Source organism: Tamandua tetradactyla, chromosome X (genome assembly GCF_023851605.1).
Source record: "Tamandua tetradactyla isolate mTamTet1 chromosome X, mTamTet1.pri, whole genome shotgun sequence".
NCBI classification, from domain to species: domain Eukaryota; kingdom Metazoa; phylum Chordata; class Mammalia; order Pilosa; family Myrmecophagidae; genus Tamandua; species Tamandua tetradactyla.
In genome coordinates, this window is record NC_135353.1 from 1,454,916 (window position 1) to 1,477,928 (window position 23,013).

Here is a 23,013-nt window from a genome sequence, read left to right on the forward strand (position 1 = left end):
AACTAACAAGTTTAACCCTCAGTGCCTAATAACCCTGTAACCACCTCCCCTGGGGAAACAGCCCCCACTCCTCTATCTGGAGCATCTAATTATTTCACCACGTGAAACTGCAGTGGAATGCCTTGAGGTATTTGCTTTAAAGACATTTCTATTTCTTTTCATGACCCAAACCCACTATTCCTCTTTTCTTCAAGACCTATAACTAAAGTCTCAAGAGGTCCCAAAAGTTGACATACAATGTGTGACCCATGAGGAGGTAGGCTATACTCCAAAATAACTGCATGAGTTTTCCAGTCTATAGAGACAGAAATGAGGGGAATATGTGTGGTAAATGATATTAAAGGTGTGGGATAATGATGGAAGGAGTATAAAGTTAGATCAAGCTGAATTAATTGATATGGGCCAACTAAGCAGAGATTCTGCATTCAATGTTGTGGCTTGAGGGGTTAGAAAAGGGCATTAACAGTTGTTTGGATGATTGGCTGAAACATGGATCAAAAGGTGGCTGGCATTACCTGAGGTCAAAATGTGAGAATTGTCCAGGTATAACATAGATGACGGCATTCAGAGGCTTAGAGAGATTGAAATGTTAGAGTGGATTTATCATGGAAGATCTGCTCAAACACTTCAGGAATGTCCAGAGGACACATCTTTCACAAGAACCTTGAGAAATAAATTTGTAAGACTAGCTCCATCATCCCTGAAGCACTCTATAGTTGCTCTTCTCTATATTACTGTGGGAACTGTTGTCACTGAGCTGGAATCCTTAAACACAATAGGGATGATTTGATCCCCAGTTGGCAGAAGCCAGCAGTTAATCACTAGAGATAAGATGTGTGTGGCCACTATAATGGACAGCAGACTCAAAGCAGCAGTCAAAATAATCTGACGTGCAGAGACTTCTGGCATTGGCTAGTAAATTGTGGGGTACCTAGAAGTAAAATAGATGGGCAGTCTACTAAATTCTTGTTTGAAATGTATAAGCAGAAGAATTCTAGGTCAAGTGAACAGAAGTCTAATCTGAATTGTAAAAACAGAGAGTCATGGCCCTTAATCAATTCCCAGACTTGAGACAGTTTACAGACCCAGAGCCCCTTGAACGAGGGGAGGGTCAGGACCCTTTGGGGGAGGACCCTGTTACACTGCCACAAATTTAAACTGTTAATCTTCCTCCAAGCTTTCCCCAAGGAGACCTATCGCCTGTTACTAGGGTGACTGTGCAGTGAGGAAAAGGAAGTGATCAGATATTTCAGGGATTATTGGACAGTGGTTCAGAAGTGACATTAATTTCAGGAGACCTAAAACGTCACTCTGGTTCACCAGTCAGAGTAGAGGCTTATGGAGGTCAGGTAATTGATGGGGTTTTCCCTCATGTCTGTCTCACAGTGGGTCCAGGAGGTCCCTGAACCAATTCTGTAGTTATTTCCCCAGTTCCAGAATGCATAATTGGAATAGACATACTGAGCAACTGGCAGAATCCTCACACTGGCTCTCTAATTCGTGCAATGAGGGCTATTATGGTAGGAAAGACCAAGTGGAAGCCACTAGAACTGCACCTACCTAGCAAAATAGTGAATCAGAAGCAGTACCGAATTCCTGGAGGGATTGCAAAGATTACTGCCACTCTTAAGGACTTGAAGGATGCAGGGGAGATGATTCCCACCACATCCCAATTCAACTCTATTTGGCCTGTGTAGAAAACAGATGGGCCTTGGAGGATGACAGTGGATTATCGTAAACTTAACCAGGTGGTGACTTTAATTGCAGCTGCTGTTCCAGATGTGGTATCATTGCTTGAGCAAATCAATACATCCCCTGGTACCTGGTATGCAGCTATTGATCTGGCAAATGCTTTGTTCTCAATAGCTGTCAGTAAGGACCACCAGAAACAGTTTGCATTCAGCTGGCAAGGCCAGCAGTATACCTTCACTGTGCTGCTTCAGGGGTATATCAACTCTCCAACCCTATGTCATAATCTTGTCTGCAGGGACCTTAATCCTTTCTCCCTCCCAAAGATATCACACTGGTCCATTATACTGATGATATCATGCTGATTGGACCTAGTGAGCAAGAAGTAGCAACTACTCTAGACTTATTGGTAAGGCATTTGTGTGTTAGGGGATGGTAGATAAATGCAACAAAAACACAGGGCCTTCCACCTCAGTGAAATTTCTAGCTGTCCAATGGTGTGGGGCATGTTGAGATATCTCCTCTAAAGTGAAGGAAAAACTCTTGCGTCTGACCCCTCCTTTGACTGAAAGAGAGATACAACACCTAGTTGGCCTCTTTGTATTTGTGAGACAACATATTCCTCATTTGGGTGTCCTACTCTGGCCTATTTACTGAGTGACCAGGAAAGTTGCTAGTTTTGAGTAGGGACAGGAGCAGGAGGAGGCTCTGTGACATGTCTAGTCTTCTATGGAAGCTGCTTTGCCACTTGGGCCATTGATTCAACAGATCCAATGGTGCTGGAAGTGTCAGTGGGAAACAGGGATGCTATCAGGAGCCTTTGGCAGGCCCCTATAGGAGAATCACAATGCAGACCCTTAGAATTTTGGAGCCAAGCTTTACCATCCACTGCAGATAGTTACCCTCCTTTTGAAAATCAGCTTTTAGCATGTTCCTGAGCCTAAGTAGAGATAGAATGCTTAACTATGGGACACTAAGTTATCATGATACCTGTGTTGCCTCTCATGAGCTGGGTGTTGTCTGACCCACCAAGCCATAAAGTTGGGTGTGCACAGCAGCACTCCATCATAAAATGGAAATAGTATATTAGAGATAAGACTCAAGCAGGTCTTGAAGGGACAAGTAAGTTACATGAGGAAGTGGCCCAAATGCCCATGGTCCCCACTCCTGTCACTCTACCTTCTCTTTCCCAGAACAGAGCTTTGGCCTCTTGGGGAGGTCCTTTCACTCAGTTGAGTGAGGAAGAGAAAACTCGGGCCTGGTTTACAGATGATTCTGCACAATGTGCAGGGACCACCCGAAAGTGGACAGCTACAGCACTAAAACCCCTTTCTGGGGTGTCCTTGAAAGACAGTATTAAGAGGAAATCCTCCCAGTGGCAGAACTTTGGAGCAACGCAACTAGTTATTCCTTTTCCTTGGAGGGAGAACTGCCCAGAGGTGCATTTGTCTACTGACTCATGGGCTGTTGCTAATGGTTTGGCTGGATGGTCAGAGACTTGAAAGTAGCATGACTGGAAAATATGTGACAAAGGGGTCTGGAGAAGAGCTATGTAGATAGAACTTTCTGAGTGGGCAAAAAACATGAAGATATTTGTGTCCCATGTGAATGCTAGTCAGTGGGTGACTTTCAGTAGAGAGAGATTTTAATAATCAAGTGGATAATATGACCCATCCTGTGAGTACAAGTCATCCTCTTTTCTCAGCCCCTCCTGCCATTGCCAAATGGGCTCATGAACAAAGTGGTCATGGTGATAGGGATGGAGGTTATGCATGGGCTCAGCAACATGAACCGCCACTCACCAAGACTGATCTGGCTACAGCCACTGCTGAGTACTCAATCTGCCAGCAGGAGTGACCCACACTCAGTCCCCAGTATGGCACCATTTTCCGAGGTGATCAACCTGCTACCTGGTGGCAGACTGACTACATTGGATCACTTCCATCATGTAAGAGGCAGCGATTTGTTCTAACTGGAATCAACACATACTCTGGATATGGGTTTGCATTTCCTGCACACAGTGCTTCCACAAAAATTACCATACATGGACTTACAGAATACCTTATCCACCATCATGATATTCCACACAGCATTGCTTTTGATCAAGGAACCCATTTCACTGCAAATGAAGTGCAGGTGTGGGCATATGCTCAAAGAATTGTCTGGTCTTACCATGTTCCCCATCATCCACTGGCTCCTGAGTTGATAGAACGGTGGAATGGCCTTTTGAAGACCCAATAAAAGTGCCAACTAGGTGACAATACCTTGCAGGGCTGAGGCAGTCTTCTTAAGGAGGCTGTGTATGCTCTGAATCAGCACCCACTCTATGGTGCTGTTTCTCCCATAGCCAGAATTCATGGGTCCAGAAATCAAGGGGTATAAATAGGTGTGGTACTACTTACTATCACCGCTATGATCCACTAGGAAAATTTTTGCTTCCTCTGCCTGACACCTTAAGTTCTGCTGGTCTACAGGCCTTCTTTACAAAAGGAGGAGTGCTCCCATCAGGAGACACAACAATGATTCCATTGAACTGGAAGAGTGCCACCTGGACACTTGGGTTTTTCATGCCATTGAATCAACAGGCACAAAAGGGGATTATTGTTCTGTCTGGGGTGATTGATCCTAACTATCAAGGGGAAATAGTACTGCAACTACACAATGGAGGTAAAGAATAGTTTTTCTAGAATACAAGAGATCCCCTAGAATGTCTTTTAATACTATCATGCCCTATGATTAATGATAATCCAGTCAGCTAAAAGTTTTTAAGGAAGCAGAGAGACCCATTGAGCTGCTTCTTCAGCTAGTGAGCCTCTCCTGTCAAAGTTCGTCCAGACCCTTCATCAGAGCCACCAGCTTCATAGCCCGTCCTACAGATTTTGATATCTTCCATTCCCTCGGTTGTGTGAAACATCTTTATAAATCTCATATTTACAGAGCTCTTCTGTTGGTTCTGTTTCTCTAGAGAACCCTGACTAACACTATTAGTTAGCTCATTCTATGAAACCAACATCACCCTAATACCTAAGCTAGACAAAGATTCTACAAGATAAGGAGATTACAGACCATTTCTCTAATTACTATAGATACAAAAATCCTCAAAAGAAATACTTTCAAATTGAATCCAAAAGCACATTAAATTAATTATACACCATGAGTAAGTGGGTTTTATCCCAGGTATGCTTGGGTGATTCAACACAAGATAATCAATTAATAATATACCATATTAACAAACCAAAAGGGCAAAACTAAATGATAATCTCATTTGATGTGGAAAAGGCATTTGATAAAATCCAACATCCTCTCTTGATAAAATCATTTCAAAAATAGGAAGAGAAGGAACTTCCTTAATATGGTAAAAAGTATATATGAAAAACCCACAGCTAACATTGTACTTGATGAAAAACTGAAAGCTTTTGCTCTAAGATCTGGCACAAAACAAGGATGCCCACTGTCACCATTGTTATTCAACATTGTGGTATAAGTTGGAGCTAGAGCAGTTAGGCAAGAAAAAGAAATAAAAGGCATCCAAATTGGAAAGGAAGAAATAAAGCTTTCACTATATGCAGATGACATGATCATATATATATATAAAAAGTACTGAAAAATCTACAACCAAGGTACTAGAGAAAATAAACAAATTCAGCAAAGTGGTAGGGTACAAAGTCACTAAGCAAAAAACAGTTGTGTTTCTATACATTAGTAATGAGCAAGTTGAAGAGGAAAGCAAGAAAAAAAATTGCATTTGCCGTAGCAATTACAAGAATCAAATATCTAGGAATAAATTTAACCAAGGATACAAAGGACACATACCCAGAAAACTATAAAACATTGTCAAAAGAAATCGAAGACCTAAATAAATGGAAGGATATTCCATGTTCATGGATTGGAAGACTATGTATTGTTAAGATGTCAACTCTACCCAAAGTGATTTATAGATTTGATGCAATCCCAATAAAAAATTCCAATAGCCTACCTTGCAGAAATGGAAAAGCCAATCATCAAATTTATATGGAAGTGTAAGTGGACCTGAATAGCCAAAACCATCTTGAAAAAGAGGAGTGAAGTTGGGGGACTCACACTTCCCCATTTTCAGGACTTATTATAAAGCAATAGTAATCCAAACAGCATGGTACTGGCATAAGTACAGATAGGCAGACATAATGGAATCAAATTGAGAGTTCAGGAACAAACCCTTGCATCTATGGCCAGTTGAGTTTTGACAAGCATGCCAAGCCCACTCAATGGGGAAATAATAGTCTCTTGAACAAATGTGCTGGGAGGAACTGGATATTCATATGCAAAGAATAAGGGTAGACCCCTTCCTTTTATCATATTTGAAAATAACTCAAAGTGGATCAAAGGCGTAAATATAAAAACCAAAACTATAAAACTCCTACAGAAAAGCATATGGTTGCATCTTCAGTACCTTGTGTTAGGCAATGATTTTTTAGACTTTCTGACTTTACCCCAAAAGCCCAATATGACTTCATCAAAATTTAAAACTTTTGTGCATCAAGGCCTTCATCATGAAAGTAAAAAGGCAACTTTTGGAATGGAAGAAAATATTTAGACACCATACATCCAATAACAGTTTAATATCCAGAATATGTAACCAAATCTGACAACTCATCAACAAAAGCTTATAACCCAACTAAAAGCTATGCAAAAGACTTGAATAGATATTTCTCTGAAAAAAATACACAAATGGCTAATAAACACCTGAAAAGATGTTCAAAATTATTTGCCATTAGGGAAATGCAAATCAAAACCACTATGAGATACAATTTCACACTCCTACAATGACTACTGTTAAGTAAAAGGGGACATAAATGTTGGGGAGGATGTAGCAAAATAGGAGCACTTATTCATTGTTGGTGGGAATGTAAAATGGTGCAGCTGCTGTGGAAAGCAGTTTGGTGGTTCCTCAGAAGGTTAAGCATAGAATTACCATATTACCTGGCCATCCCACTTCTAGGTTTATACCCAAAGGAATTGAAAGTAGAGGCTTGAACCGTCATTTGTATACTTGTTTATAGTGGAATTATTTACAGTAGCCAAAAGATATAAGCAACTCAAGTGTCTGTCAACAGATGAATGAATAAACAAAATGTGGCATATATATATATATCACAAATATATATATGCCATATATATATATCACAGAATATTATTCAGCAGTAATAAAGTAATGGAGTTCTCATACATCTGACAACACGGATGAACCTTGAAGAAATGATGTTGAGTGTCATAAGCCAAACACAAAAGGAGAAGTATATGATCTCACCAATAAGAAATAAGTAGAATAATCAAATTGAGACTCAGAAACTAGAATACAGATTACCAGGGACTAGGGCGGGGGTAGGAAATGGGGAGTAAATGCTGGAAAAAGGTTTGGTATAGATGGTGGAGATGGTATCATAACAATGTGAACATAATTAATACTACTGCATTTTTAAAGTTTATTTTTTAAACATAACAACATACAAACATGAACATTTTTACCATATAATCATTCCATTCTTCATATATAATCAATAACTCACAATATCATCACATAGTTGTATATTCATCATCATGAACATTTCCTAGAACATTTGCATCATTTCATAAAAAGAAAAAAATTCATACATACCATTTCCTTTACCCCTCCCTTTCATTGATCACTAGCATTTCAATCTACTAAATTTATTTTAACATTTGTTACCCCTATTATTTATTTATTTTTAATCCTTATGTTTTACTCATCTGTCCATAAGGTAGATAAAAGGAGCATCAGATACAAGGTTTTCACAATCACACAGTCATATTGGAAAGCTATATCATTATACAATCATCTTCAAGAAATATGGCTACTGGAACACAGCTCTACATTTTCAGGCATTTCCCTCCAGTCTCTCAGTTATACCTTAACTAAAAAGGTGATATCTATATAATACTTAAGAATAACCTCCAGTCACAAGCAGTGGGAACAGCCTAAGCAATAGGCCGAGCCCTCAATCTTGGGGTTTGTTCATATGAAACCTATTCCTGCAAAGGATAGGCTTAACCTACTTAAAATTAGGCCTAAGACTCACCCCCAAGAGAACCTCTTTTGTTGCTCAGATGTGGCCCCTCTCTCTCAGCCAACACGACAAGCAAACTCACTGTCCTCCCTCTCTCTACATGGGACATGACTCCCAGGGGTGTGGACCTTCCTGGCAACATGGAACAAAATCCTAGAATGAGCTGGGACTCAGTATCAAGGGATTGAGAAAGCCTTCTCAACCAAAAGGGGAAAGAGCAAAATGAGACAAAATAAAGTGTCAATGGCTGAGAGATTTCAGAGTCAAGAGGTTATCCTGGAGGTTATTCTTACACTTTATATAGATATCACTTTTCTAGTTAAGGTGTAATGGAGAGGCTGGAGGGAACTGCCTGAAAATGTAGAGCTGTGTTCCATTAGCCATGTTTCTTGAAGATGAATGTATAATGATATAGCTTTCACAGTGTGACCGTGTGATTGTGAAAACCTTGTGTCTGATCCTCCTTTTATCTACTTTATCAGCAGATGAGTAAAACATATGGATTAAAAATAAATAATAGTGGTAACAAATGTTAAAATAAATTTAGTAGATTGAAATGCTAGTGATCAATGAAAGGGAGGGGTAAGGAGTATGGTATGTATGATTTTTTTTCTGTTTTCTTTTTATTTCTTTTTCTGAATTGATGCAAATGTTCTAAGAAATGATCATGATGATGAATATACAACTATGTGATGATATTGTGAGTTATTGATTATATATCAAGAATGGAATGATCATATGGTGTGGTAGTTAGATTCAGTTGTCAACTTGGCCAGGGGAAGGCACCTAGTTCTGTTGCTGTGGACATGAGCCAATGGTACGTGAACCTCATCTGTTGCTGATGACATCTGCAGTCGGCTAGGAGGCATGCCTGCTGCAATGAATGACGTTTGACTTAATTGGCTGATGCTTAAATGAGAGAGCTTAGTGTAGCACAGCCCAAGCAGCTTGGCATACCTCATCTCAGCACTCGCAGCTTAGCCCAGGCCTTTGGAGATGCAGAAAGGAATCACCCCGGGGAAAGACGTTGGAACCCAGAGGCCTGGAGAGAAGGCCAGCAGAGATTGTTTTGTGCCTTCCCACGTAAGAACCTCAGTTGAAAGTTAGCTGCCTTTCCTCTGAAGAACTAACAAAATAAATCCCCTTATATTAAAAGCCAAACTGTCTCTGGTATGTTGCATTCTGGCAGCTAGCAAAATACAACAGATCTTGGTCCCGGAGAGTGGAGTGCTGCTGCTGTTTGCAAATACCAGATATGTTAGAACAGTTTTTTGGATGGCTAAGGGGAAGATTTTGGAGGAACTGTGAAGAGAATGATGGAGAAGTCCTGGAGTGCTTGAAGAGACTGTTGGTGTAAACAGAACCACTGCCAATCTGGACAAAGGGGGACACAGAGGGACAAATTGGAATTTGCAGAGTGAGAACCATGGACGCTTGGGTCTGAAGCCAAGAAACCTCAGCCAGGAGAGTGGACCCACCCATATACATGAAGAGGGTGAGTTTGCCCTGAGGACAGAGGATGAGTCTCCCATTTCATTGCAGTGGAAGAGTTGTGCCGCCTCAGGCCTTGGAAAAGGTATAGCACACTCCTTGGGGACTGGGGAGAGCCTGGCTGCCACCACAAGGAGGGGTTGAGCATGTGCCCCTGAAATGGCAGAGAGCCCAGGGGTGGCCCTGATGCCTGGAGAGAGTGGAGCCGAGAGGTGGTCTCCTCAGTGTTCCCCAAGGTTGATTTGGAAAGAGGTGGGCCACTGCATAGGCCCTCAGAAAGGGTGGGACTGCCACTTTCTAAAGCCTAAGGATGAATGACTTGCAGACTTTGAAATCCAATGGTGTTTGCCCTGCAGGTTTTACATCTGTGTTCTTCCAATTTCTCCCTATGGAAATGAAAACCTGTATCCTGTGAATATCCTCCTTTCCATATTGGCACCAGACAATTTGTTTTGAGATTCACAGGTCCGCAGCCAGAAGAGAATTTTTTGTACCTTAATATTGTTTAAGGTGATACATCTAGTTGCCAAGTTGACAAGGGGTGGACATGTGGTAGTTAGATTCAGTTGTCAACTTGGCCAGGTGAAGGCACCTAGTTCTGTTGCTGCGGCCATGAGCCAATGGTATGTGAACCTCATCTGTTTCTGATTTACATCTGCAGTCAGCTAGGAGACATGCATGCTGCAATGAATGTTGTTTGATTTAATTGGCTGGTGCTTAAATGAGAGAGCTCAATGTAGCACAGCCCAAGCGGCTTGGCATACCTCATCTCAGCACTTGCAGCTCAGCCCAGGCCTTTGGAGGTGCAGGTAGGAATCACCCCGGGGAAAGACGTTGGAACCCAGAGGCCTGGAGAGAAGGCCAGCACAGATTACTTTGTGCCTTCCCACGTAAGAACCTCAGTCGAAAGTTAGGTGCCTTTCCTCTGAAGAACTGACAAAATAAATCCCCTTTTATTAAAGCCAGTCTGTCTCTGGTGTTGCATTCCAGTAGCTAGCAAACTACAACATATGGTAAGAATGTTTGTGTTTGTATGTTCGTATGTTTAATAAAAAAAAAAAGAGAGAGAGAGAGAATAACCTCCAAGGATAACCTCTCGACTCTGTTTGAAATCGCTCAGTCATTGACACTTTATTTTGTCTCATTTCTCTCTTACCCCTTTTGCTTGGGAAGTTTTTCTCAATCCCTTGATGCTTGTCCCAGCTCATACTAGGATTTCTGTCCCATGTTGCCAGGAAGGTTTACACCCCTGGGAATCATGTCCCATGTAGAGAGGGGGAGGGCAGTGAGTTTGCTTGTTGTGTTGGCTGAGAGAGAGAGGCCACATCTGAGCAACAAAAGAGGTTCTCTTGGGGGTGACTCTTAGGCCTAATTTTAAGTAGGCTTAGCCTACCCTTTACAGGAATAAGTTTCATATGAACAAACCCCAAGATTGAGGACTCGGCCTATTGCTTTGGTTGTCCCCACTTCTTATGAGAATATGAGGAATTCTCCACATGGGAAAGTTGAATTTTCCCCCTTTCTCACCATTTCCCCAAGGGGACTTTGCAAATACTTTTTTATACACTGTTCAAATCGTTCTGGACAAACCTACAAGATCTCATGCCCTATTCAAGGTTCCATGTACTTATGGTGTTCAGTTAAGCTGTCCACATAAGTTATGTTAGGAAAAGCACTAGTCAAATTTTGTACCAAATAAACATTTTTATGCAAATACATTTTTAAATTTGTGCATTTAGTCACTATCATTATACAGTCTAGGCATTCCTAAATTATACCATCTCAGTCTTTATTGCCTATCTTTCCTTCTGATTTCATTTGTGCCCCCAGCCCTTCTTTCTCTATCATTCTCACATTCAACTTCATTCAGTGTACTAACATAATTGTATTACAGTTAGGTGGTATTGTGCTATCCATTTCTGAATTTTTGCAATCAGTCCTGTTGCACAATCTGTATCCCTTCAGCTCCAATTACCCAATATCTACCCTATTTCTACCTCCTGATGGTCTCTGTTCCCAACTGAAATTCTCCAAGTTCATTCACTAATGTTAGTTCATATCACTGAGACCATACAATATACTATTGCATTTTATATTTGAATGTGGTTAAAGGGGAAATTTTAGGTTGTATGCATGTTACTAGAATAGAATTTTTTAAACTATAAACTGTACAACAGGAACAATGAGCCCTAATGTAAATTGTGAACTATGGTCAATAGTATAATTATAATAATATTGTTTCATTAACTTTGAAATGTTAAACTGTAACCGTTGCAAAGTTTTAATAATAGGGAAAACTGTACATGGGAAGAGGGTATATATGGGAACTTGGTATTTTCTGCATGATTTTTTTATAAACCAACAACTTCTCTAATAAAAAACTATTGATTTAGACATGGCTTCCTTACTATGTGCTTAATACAAATCAAGCTATTAAATCTTTATAACAACCTTATGAGGTAGATTTTACTATTATCCTCATTTGAGGATAAGCAAATTAAAACACAGAGAAGTAAGTAACTGGCCCCAAGTCACACAGACAAAAAGTGACTGAGCCAAAATTCAAATTCTGATATTTGGACTCCAGAGTTCTAATTTACATTCATTATACTATAGCACTTCCACAGTGCTCCCTTTAGGTGGATAACCATCTATTAACTATCACTATTTACATATAGTAATTGAACCAGTTACAAGTCCACCTAATTTGTCATCATCTAACCTATACTAAATCACTGTCTTCAAAATGATTTTTACTATATATTCTGCTGAAGTCAATATATTCTAAGTCAACTACATTTTCTTTATTTGATAACTTTGTAAAATAAATGTCTTCAGCAAGCCAAAAGGTAGGGAGTTGGAATTGGGGGGGGCGCTGACAGGGAGCAGGGAGGGAATTGGGGTAGGCATCTACTCTGGTGAGAAGGCCTATAAAATGCACAACAGCCAGGCTACCGGCACATGAGCAATGGGGTGGCTTGAGGGACATCAGGTGGCCAAGATCGACAAGCAGCAGTGGGAAGTCATTTGGCCCCACTGAGATGCTCAGGTGCAATGCTTGTACTTATGTACCATGTGACTCATCACCACCTTGCTAAGTTCATAGGTTTCTTCAGGTCATTCTCACATACTGGGCTGGATACACAAGTGAACATTTTGAATCTTTATTTGCTCAATTATAATGTAGAAAAGGCACAAGAAGATGAAGTAGATAAGACTGGCAATTGGCCAAACATTCATCAGTTACTAAATGTAAATGGAAAAGTCAGCAGGGCTTTTTATTTCGGGGGTGGGGGGGATGCATGGTCCGGAAATCGAACCCGGGTGTCCCACATGAAAGGCAAGCATTCTACCACTGAACCACCTGTGCACCCTACAGGGCTTTTAAAAAGCACAAAAGTTGGTGGTCCAAAAAGGTATTCTCATAAGCAATATGAAGAAATGTTACAAGTTGATTCAATAAAAATCATGATTTTTGTATCTGGCGCTTTCAGTTGTTTGTATCACAATAGCAAAAAGAAAAAATGATGTCTCTTAAATTGGAAATTCCATCTAATATTGGAAATAGCGTACTGCTGCAACTGCTGAAGAGCTTATCACTCACTGTTCTGTTACCCTACTTCATTTTTCTTCTGCACTTATCATTACTTGATGCTGTAAACAAATACACACACCATTTACATATATAGTAGCTTCTTTCTCTTCCTCAGATGTATGTTCCATGAGGTCAGGGCCTTTTTTTCTTGTTCACTACTCTATTTCCAGTGCCTAGAACAGTACTTAGCACGTAAGAAGCACTTAAATAATACCGTTTGATCAAATGAATAGAACTTAGTCAACTGAAGGAGACAGCCATTAAGCACAAGGATTATGACCAGTATAATTTCGGAGAGCCAGGCATCTGTGAAAAAATATTAAGTTTGAGTTGGTTGTTACATCAGTAACTGATCCCAAAGTTCCTATAGAAGATACCCCTTAGAATGCTTGTTTGGTGCATGCTTTCTTTAAAAACTGACCATTCCTTGTCACTCTGCCATTATTTACTCATTTATTCAAAAGCATTTGCTAAGTATCAGTATTATATCAGATACCATGATAGGTGCTGGAGTTAGATAAAACATAACAATGATCATTTATTAAGTGTTCAGTATATGCAAGGCAATGAATTCAGTGTATTATATGTACAATATTATTTCTTTAACTCTAATGATAGCCTTTTGAGATAAATATTATTATCTCCATTTTATAAATGAAGAAATTGAGAAACAGAGGCATTAAATGGCTCAAACAGGTTCACTTAAGGATCTCGGTCTAATAAGGAAAGCAGACAAAGAAAACAACCTATATAATATGGTACAATAATTTGCTAAATGAATTTATATACAAAATGAAGTGGAAGCACAGAAGACATAGCCTAAATTTGGGAGATTTAGGAAAGGCCAACCAGGAGAGATGGTTTCTGAAATAACTTGAAGGATGCATAGCATTGTATCATGGAGATGGGTGCTGGGTTTTGGTTTAGTCTGGGGAGAGAGGAGAAAATTTAATTTGGCTTGGCTGAGGTATGGGCAAGGCATTAAGTTAGCCAGGTCAATATGTGCAGCAAAAAAAAAGGATGTGTGTAGAGGAAATGGGGAGTTGAATGATTTGGAAGTGGAAACTCAATAAGCACCTTTCTTACCAATTCTCACCACTTATCCCACTGCTTTCCACACATGTATATTTCAACATTGGTGCCTGTTTCACCTGAACATACAAGGTAATGCTGGGAACATCTATACCAATGTAGATTTTTCATAAACCAAGAATTAATTTTAAGAGGTGGTACACACATTTAAAAATGTATTAAAATAAAGTGTTTTCATTGGTAGGTGGATCTGTTGGCACCAATGATTATCCATGGCATCAAGACCCAGGGTGCCCGGCAGAAGCTCTCCAGCCTCTACATCTCTCAGTTTATCATCATGTATAGTCTTGATGGGAAGAAGTGGCAGACTTATCGAGGAAATTCCACTGGGACCTTAATGGTATGTAATTAGTTCTTCAAGAGAATTTATGAATGCTTCAAAGAGCTTTTGACAGATTGCAGATGTGGGGGAAACACTCCTAGTTTCTACAATCTTAACTCCAAAAAAAATGTTTTCCACTTTATTGGCAGTAGGAATGATTATGGACATAGGAACAAAAAAGTAGTAGCATCAAAATTCTCATAGATGATAGAAATGAGGAGATGCTATTGAATATATATGAGGTTCAGGAATGGATGGATTGATGAGATGGTTTGTTTATCGATAGGGTAGTTTGAGATGATAGTGGGGTAACAAGGTTGAAATGTCTAGCAGGAAATAGATGAAAGATTCAAGTTTAGGGGGTGGAACTGAATGGAAATAAAAGTTTGCATCTTCCACATAAAAGAATGGGTGAAACATTGGAAACTGATTATTTCTCTAGGGAGTAAGGTCGAAACTCTTAATTAATCAGGCTTAAAACTTGACATAATTGTCTGTTCTTTGCTCATTTTTATGCCCCATGATGAAGAGATTCGTAAATCCAGCCAATTCATCCTTTGTAATTTCTCTCATATCTCTTCCTTCTTTTCTGTTTATAGTGCTGTTACCTTACCCAGGGCTCCATCACATTCACATTAATGTATTATGTTACATTCCTAACTAATCCTTTCCTGCTTCTACTCTCTTCACCAAAAAAAGTGCTGTATAACATTTTCAAAGTCTCCCTATTGTCTTCACAATGAAGTTCTAAGTCCTCAACTTCCCTGGGCAAGATATCTACTCTTTGTCCCTTTAGATCAATTTTCTTGTTTTTTTATCCTGATACTTGTTCTGTGAAGCCAGCCTGAATGGAATATATCAACAAGTTACCTGGACCTCTAGCTTTTGATTGGGAGCACTGGCAAAGGAAAAGATGATAGTAAGATCAGGATATTTACTCTCCTGGTGTCCTCCTTGCAGAGAAGTTGGCTGTGTCTCTCCATTGAAGGTCACTGCTCTTCTCAAAGTGGCTTTCTCTACCTGTTCCAGTTACTGTTGCTTACCAAACCACCCAAACTCGTGATTTAAAACAATCATTTGTTTGTTCATGAATTCTGTGAGGCAGGACTTTGAACAGGGCACAGCAGGGACAGATGGTTTGTCTCTACTCCACAATTTCTGGGACCTTATCTGGGAGGATTCCATTGCTGGGGCTGGAATCATCTAGAAGCATCTTCATTTACATATCTGGTGCAGCTGGCTAGAACACTATCTGAAGCTGTTCCCTGGAGAACCTTTGCATGGCCTCTCCATGAGACCTGGGCTTTCTCATAGTATGGCAGTCATAAGGTAGTCAGAATTCTTATATGGCATCTTTGGGGCTCCAATTGTGAGTGTTCCAGCCAACAAGGTGAAGACTACATCACATTTTCTGACCTTGTCTTTGAATTTATGCTGCATCACTTCCAACACATCTATTGGTTACAAGTAAGCTTGTGCGACTGTGAATTCAAGGAGAAGGGACATGGATTCCACTTCTCAATTGTAGGAATGTCAAAGAATTTGTGGGCATTTTTTTAAACCACTATGCTACTTGATTTTCTGCTCCCTCTCCTCATCCCCGCCCTAGGGATGGTAATAGCCCCCACCTTCCTAACTAGTATAAGTATTTAACCTTCCTCAAATTATCATAATTTGAGTGTGCCCTGTTTGTTTCATATAATAATTGGTGCAAGAGGTGGTCTGAGGAAACAGACCCTCAAAACATGATTCTAGGATTGTGTTGCTAACATATTCACGGAATGCAGGGATAAAATCCTTTCTTGGAGAGAAGATTGGGTGGTGGGTAATCATACCATATAGTAGCATCACAGTTTCTCAAATCATCACCAGTGATACTATGAGATGAGTTGCATATGGGGAGTAAGACATCAGGAGATTGTTAGAGCGGCATTTAATTGCTATGGCAACAATTGTGATTATAAAGATTGTAGATTCACTTGGCTTCTTTTTATAGCCCTAGAGGGCATAGATAGTGAAAATGAGAAATTAAATGTTATGAATATTTGCAAGGAGGAACACACATGTGCATACATGGAGAATCAGGATGCATCCCTGGAGTTTTGGAGGAGTCCTTGATATCCTGTGGTTGTAGGCAGATACCATTTAAGACCAAACCTAGGGTCTTGCAGAGTTGCATAAGAGTTGAAGTATGGTAGTGACAATTAATTGCACAACCCCACCTAAGTTAAGGACACTGATGGGAAGGAGGGGGCATTTGGGCAGACATGGACAAGGCTGAGTATTGCAAACCACCAAATTCCCCCTGAATCTACTTTGCCTGAGGAGGTATCACAAATTTAATCAGGTGGTGTGCCAAAAGTAATTGCAATTCCATATATGGTATCTCTTCTGTGCAAATTAACAGCCTTTGGCAACCGATATGAAATTTTTAACCTGGAAAATTCTTTTTTCTCCATTCCTATTGATAAGCAAAATAAACTAGTTTGTATGTAAGAAGCAGGAACAAGAATATTTACTGTCCATGCCTCAGGGAGATGCCAGCTCCCTTGTTCTTTGTCATAATATAGACCCAAGGAATTCAAACATCCTGATTTCCAACAGAACACTATGCCAGTCCATTACATTGATGACATTGTACTGACAGGACCTAGTAAATGGGAAATAGCAAACACCCTAAATGCTGTTATGAGAATATATATATATTTATATAACCAATAAGCCTATCTTGTTCCTGACTTTAACAGGAATGCATCTGTATTTCACTATTAAATATAATGTTCACTGTTAGTTTCAAAACAAATATTTTATATCATGTTTATGAAGTTTCCTTCTATTCCTATTTTATTTAGAATGGTTGTTGAATTTTATCAAATGCTCTTTACGCATCTTTGATATGATCCCATCTCTTTCTTATTTTATACTTTATGCTAGCTAATAATCAATTTGGGGGCATAGGGTAAGGGACGTCTTAATTTTCCAGCTACTGTGACAAATACCATACAATGGGCTAGCTTAAACAGGGGGAAGTTATTAGCTCATGGTTCTGAGGCTAGGAGAAGTCCAAAATCAAGATGTTGGCAAGGTAATGCTTTCTTCTGGAACATTGGCATTTTGGGGCTCACCACTGGCAATTCTCTGGTCCTTGGCTTTTCTGTCACATGGCAATGTACATGGTAGCATCTTCTTTCTCTTCTGGGTTCCTTTGACATCCAAGCTTCTCCTCCCTGGTGGCTTTCTCCCTGGTGACCTTCTCTATAAGGCTTCCAGTAATAGGATTAAGACCATCCTGATTCAGTTGGCCACACCCTAACTAAAAATAGCATCACCAATCAAGTGATACTATTTACAAGGATTTACACTCATAGGAATGGATTAAGATTAAAAACATATTTTTTGCCAGTACATAATTCAACCCACCATAGGGCAATTAGGGAGAAAACCATTGATCTGTAGCATTTGCTGATCTCCATAGTGTACATACTCCCATCATGGCTGATTTCAAGATACTGATGCATTGTCATTGAATGCAGAGGTGGGAAAAGATGTACACAGTCAGCTCTCACAAGCCAGTACCAGCATGCTGCAGCACACTAGTGTGCTACATTCCTGGGAAAACCTCCCTCAGTTGTGGTATTAATCATTTAAAATTCAGCTGGATCTAATTTGCTAACATTTTTGTTTGTTTTATTCGTCTTTTTAAATTCAATTTTATTGAGTTATATTCACACACCATAAAATCCATCCGAAGTATACAATCAGTGGATCACAGTATCATCACATAGTTGTGCATTCATCACCATTATCAATTTTAAAACATTTTCAGTACTCCAGAAAGAGAAGTAAAAATGAAAAAGGAAACCTAAAACATCCCATACCCCTTATCCCCAATTATTGACCCCTAGTATTAGTGTGATATATTTGTTAGTGTTGATGAACGAATATTAAGATATTACTATTCATTATAGTCCACAGTCTGCAATAAGTATATTTTTCCCATATACCCCTGTATTAATCCCTTGTAATAGCTTCATACATTTGTTCTAGTTTGTGAAAGAAAATTTTTATACTTGTACAGTTAATCACAGTCATCATCCACATGATTCACTGTGTCATACATTCCCATGTTTTAACCTCCTGCTTTTTTCCTTCTGGTTATATACATGGCCCCAAACTTCCTCTTTCCACCACACTCACCCACAATTCAGTGCTGTTAATTACACTCACAGTAACTTGCTACTGTCACCTCTAAAATTTCTCAATCTATACTCATAAATAAAATGTTTACTTTTTTCAGGGGCTATATTTTTCAGGTTTTGGCATGAGGGTTATATCCATATTGAAAATAAATTAGGAAAGCTTCCATCTTTTTCCATCCAAACTACTGCTCTAGAATAATCCAATTAATAGTCTAAATCATCAATTTAATAAAGGTTTGATGAAACTCTCACATAAAGCCACTTGAGTCTTGTGCCTTATTTAGTGGCTGCTATTTGAACATGTTTTCCATTTCTTTCATAACTGTTGGTATTGGCAAATTCTTTTACCTTGAGTTAACTGCTGTAAACTTGTACATTATAGTCATATCTCCCTTCCCATACCATATGTCTATCCTTTATGTACATGTATTTTTTTCCTTTCTTTTCCCCCTTTATCAAGGTTGGAAAGTGTTAGCATATTTTACTGGTTTTTCAACTCTTGCTTTTTTTTTTTACATGGACAGGCACTAGGAATCAAACCCGGGTTTCTGGCATGGCAGGTGAGAACCCTGCCACTGAGCCACTGTGTCCCATCGTTCAACTCTTACTTTTAAAATCAAAGTTTTAAAAGAGCTGTTTCCTCATTCTTATTTTCAAAACTTTAAATTTTCATTTTTATTTTTCCTTTTTCTGGTATCTGGAGTTGAATGCCTAACTCTTTTAATCTCAATCTTTCTTTTCAGTAAGGAAAAATATTTCGCTATTACAATTTTCATGAGGTCTATTTCTTTAACAAACATTTATTGAATAACAACTATGCTCTAGAGTCTAGTCCATGCGTGGAAAACTACACCCCACAAATCTGTTTTCCAGTCTGTTTTGGTACAGCCGGTGAGTTAAGAATGGCTTTTACATTTTTAAAGGGGTACAAAGAATATGTGATAGAGACTGTATGTGGTCTGCATAGCCTAAATTATTTTTATTTGGCCCTTTATAGAAAGTTTGTGAATCCCTGGCCTAGTTTAATAGCAGTAGAGACACCTAGACAGTAGTTAATCCTTAGGTACCAGAACCCTTCAATTCCAGAGCTTCCTTAATTTACTAATTTGTCTTATCTTCCTCCACTGTAGTGGTATTCAAACATTTTTTATTTTTATACCATTCACATATAAGATATTCTTTCATAACTAATAATTCTCATTATAAGAGTACTTTTAATGGGGGGAAGGGAATCTCATCAGCTTTAAGGATCATTGCTTCAATGCCATCATTTTCAATAGTTTACAATATTTTGAATGAAATCTCAAATTGTCAATGCACATTTAAGTGATAAGGGTCTTTCCCTCCCGTTTTCAAGATAATAAGCAGACTAATAATGTTCTTTAAAATATTTATTTGTTCATGTTAGAAATTGGTGTCAAGTTTGATTAATTAAAGTGACAAATAGCAAGAGAGCTCAGAAATGCTGAAATCTGGGCTTAGCCTAACTATGCCTAGAGGGAGATACATAAATGAGCCAATGGCAAATGGGAAACAAGGAGCTTTAGCGTTTTCTAGAGTTATGTTTGTATACCCAATACTGGGCTTTCTGGGAATCCCTACCCTCCACCTCCCTGCCAGAAGGAGTTGAGACGAAAGGCCTAAGAGGCTTTTCCTTACATCCAACTTTATCACCAGTCACACTGCATAACTTCTAAGGATTCTTGTCAAGAGAGAAGTGGAGCCAGGCAGGTCTTCAGTTGGGGTTGAGAGGAGTGCACCAGGAAGAGCCAAACAGCAAAGGAACATGCACCCTTATTTTTGCAGCAGTTGGACTAGGCTTTTACCGGTTAGTACTTCCCTTCCTGGCAGCCAAGTGCAAGCAGAGGTGACTGGGTCTGTTTCAAATGGCCCTCTCCTGTATTCCCTTACCAACCAGTTTCAAACTGTTGGAAGAAACAGAAAAGAATCCACAGTACCCTTCCTCAAATCTCACCCATATCGAGGCACTTAACTCATAGTGACAACCCGCTTCCCATCTCCCAACTCCCCCACCCCCCAAAGAACAGGCCAAACAAGAAAATCTACCACCTCCAAACTGGGTCCTTAAGTCTCATCCCCAAAATTAGAAGTTATATGCAACCTCAGCCTAAAGGATGCATTTTCTCTCAGAGGAGTGTTTTGAGAACAAGGTTTTATTTTGAGTAGTTATCACTCTCAAAACTGTAAAATAAAGTATACAAACAGCTAAATTTGGACAAAAAACCCCACAAAACCTTAGAAATGTAGTGTTTCAAACTGGGAACAAGGTGAACATTCTACTTTTGGTGAACAAGGATACTGCTTTGCCTGATCACACGCTACCAGTCACACTGATTTTACACACTTGAACTAAATAAAAGTTGCAGAAAGATCTCTGTTACAAATAAATGTCATCCAGATTACAGACAATTATGGGAATAAAATAGCACTGTGAATTCCAAAGCAAAAAGACACATTTGCGTTAGAACTATTGCACTGCAGCTATTAGAGGAAGAACTACATCTTTCTCTCTGTAGAGTCTTTGCCTGGCATAGCACACATACCAAGTAGATTGTAAACTTCAAATGAATACATCTTGGAGTTGAAACAGAACTATCTGGTTCTGTTTTTGCCTATTGAAAAGTTCATAAAGATATTCACATTCTATTGAGGAGGCAAATTTAAACCACAAGAGTATCCGAATAATATTATGATGGATTTAGAGTTGTAACAGCAACAAAGTTGTAAGGAATAAAGTTATTTCTGTGAATACATGTAAGGGGAGAATGAAACAAAGGAGAAACTTGGTGATCGCAAAGACACAGAAATAGACTAAGCAATCAGAGTCGCGATAAAACCATATAGCCTAAGTAGTTAACAAAGTTATGCAAAGTAAAACACCCACTATAAAACAGAGACGGGCAGGGGTGAGCTGGGTGGAGGATGAAGAGGAACCGGATAAAAGGGATTCTCGTTTTTAGCTGCAAAGTTTTTTGGAAGAGCCATGTCCCCCTCTACCTCCATTCTGTTCCAATTAAAAAAAAATTTTTTTTTCCTCTCCTACTATTCTGGAAATAAGCATTTGGGGTACGGGCCCTTACTCCTACGGCGACTCACAGGACTAACGTAAATGTAGAATGGGGATACACATCTTTTATTTTCCCCCAACAGCAAAGGTGCATGCATGAGGTTTGATAACAGGAAAAAAGTTATTTGGTTAATGTGACTGATCAGATCCCCTGTCCAGAAGGGGAGATGGTTTCTTGCAGAATGGTTGATGTGACTGATCAGATCCCCTGTCCAGAAGGGGAGATGGTTTCTTGCAGAATGAGGTGAAGGAGGTGGTTCTGCTCAGCACTCAATAGCGGCCACATCTCCACCTGCAGCGACTTGATGGCTTCCGTGTCCTTTTCGTGCGTTGCCATGACTAGAGACTGGAGCAGCAGAAAGAGCTCCTCGGGAAGCTGGCCACTGCCCTCCTGCCCGTGGCTGTCAAAAGCCTCCCAGGAGTACTTCTCCAAGGTGTGGGCATGCTCGGGCAGCAGTTTGGCGGGCGGCGGTTGCAGGAGGAGCAGAAGCAGCACGCGCGACACCTCGCAGCGCACCAGCACGTCGGAGAAGGCGCCTAGCGCCACGGAGGCAGGCGCTACGGCAGCGGCATTCGGAGCCAGCAGGGACGGCAGCGAGGGCGCCGCGCCGGGTGCGGGCTGCGGTCCCGGAGGCTGTAGCGGCGGCGCCACCGGGTGGTAGCCGTGCTCCCGCGCGAGGCGCTGCATGTGCGTAAAGACCGCCAAGGCCCCGTTGTAGTCGCGGGCCAGCAGCTGGCAGGAGGCAGCGTCGCCGAGCGCCTGCAGCGCGGCTAGAGGCAGCTGGGGCAACTGGAGCTGGGCAGCTCGCTGGAAGTGTCCGGCGGCGGCGGCCGGCTGGCCCAAGTCGCGCAGGGCGGCGGCGAGCTCGAGACAGAGGGCGGCGGCGGCGGCCGGCTGGCCCAGCTCGAGGTGCAGGCGCACGGCGGCGCCCAAGGCGCTGGCGGCGGCCTGCAGCGGCTCCCCGTATGCAGCGGGGCAGGCCAGGCGCTGGCGCGCATCGCGCTCCTGAAGCAGGAAGAGGCGCGAGGCCTCGGTGAGGGCCAGCGCTTCCCCGGGCCCATGGAACAGCGCCTGCTGACAGCGCGCCACCGCCAGCTGGCACCAGGCCGCATACGGGAGGCACTCCTGGGCGCGAAGCTCGCGGCCCAGCTGTCCGAACTGCTCCGCGGCCTCCGCCACGTTCGGCTTTCTCAGGAAGCGCTTCTTCAGCTTGTTCGACACCAGCCGGTACCGAGCCAGGAAATCCCCGGCATCGGGGCCCAAACCTGCACCGCCACCCATGCCGACCCCGGTAGCCGCCATCTTCAGCGCCTGGGCGCTTCCGGCGCGGTGACGTCACGGCGAAGAAGACGCTGGCTCTCTGGGACGTGCTCTGCGTTACGCTGCGTCGTGACCCCGCGCTTCCCCACCGCGCCCCGCCCCTTGGCGGCGAGCAGGAGCGCGAGCGCGAGCAGGAGCGCGAGCGCGAGCA

At 41.1% G+C, this 23,013-nt stretch overlaps 2 protein-coding genes across 5 annotated transcripts in view; one reads left to right on the top strand and one right to left on the bottom strand.

Annotated features, from left to right (window-relative positions):
• F8 (coagulation factor VIII) overlaps positions 1–23,013 on the top strand; it is a 298,778-nt gene that overhangs the window by 212,870 nt on the left and 62,895 nt on the right. For all 4 annotated transcript variants that reach the window (XM_077144781.1, XM_077144780.1, XM_077144778.1 and 1 more), the window contains one exon: positions 14,117–14,272. In XM_077144781.1, the coding sequence (XP_077000896.1) occupies positions 14,117–14,272 (156 nt within the window). The remainder of the gene's footprint in view (positions 1–14,116; positions 14,273–23,013) is intronic.
• On the bottom strand, positions 19,832–22,852 carry F8A1 (coagulation factor VIII associated 1). The gene has a single exon (XM_077146567.1). It carries the CDS (start codon positions 22,842–22,844, stop codon positions 21,741–21,743), a length of 1,104 nt encoding a protein of 367 aa, XP_077002682.1. The 5' UTR covers positions 22,845–22,852; the 3' UTR covers positions 19,832–21,740.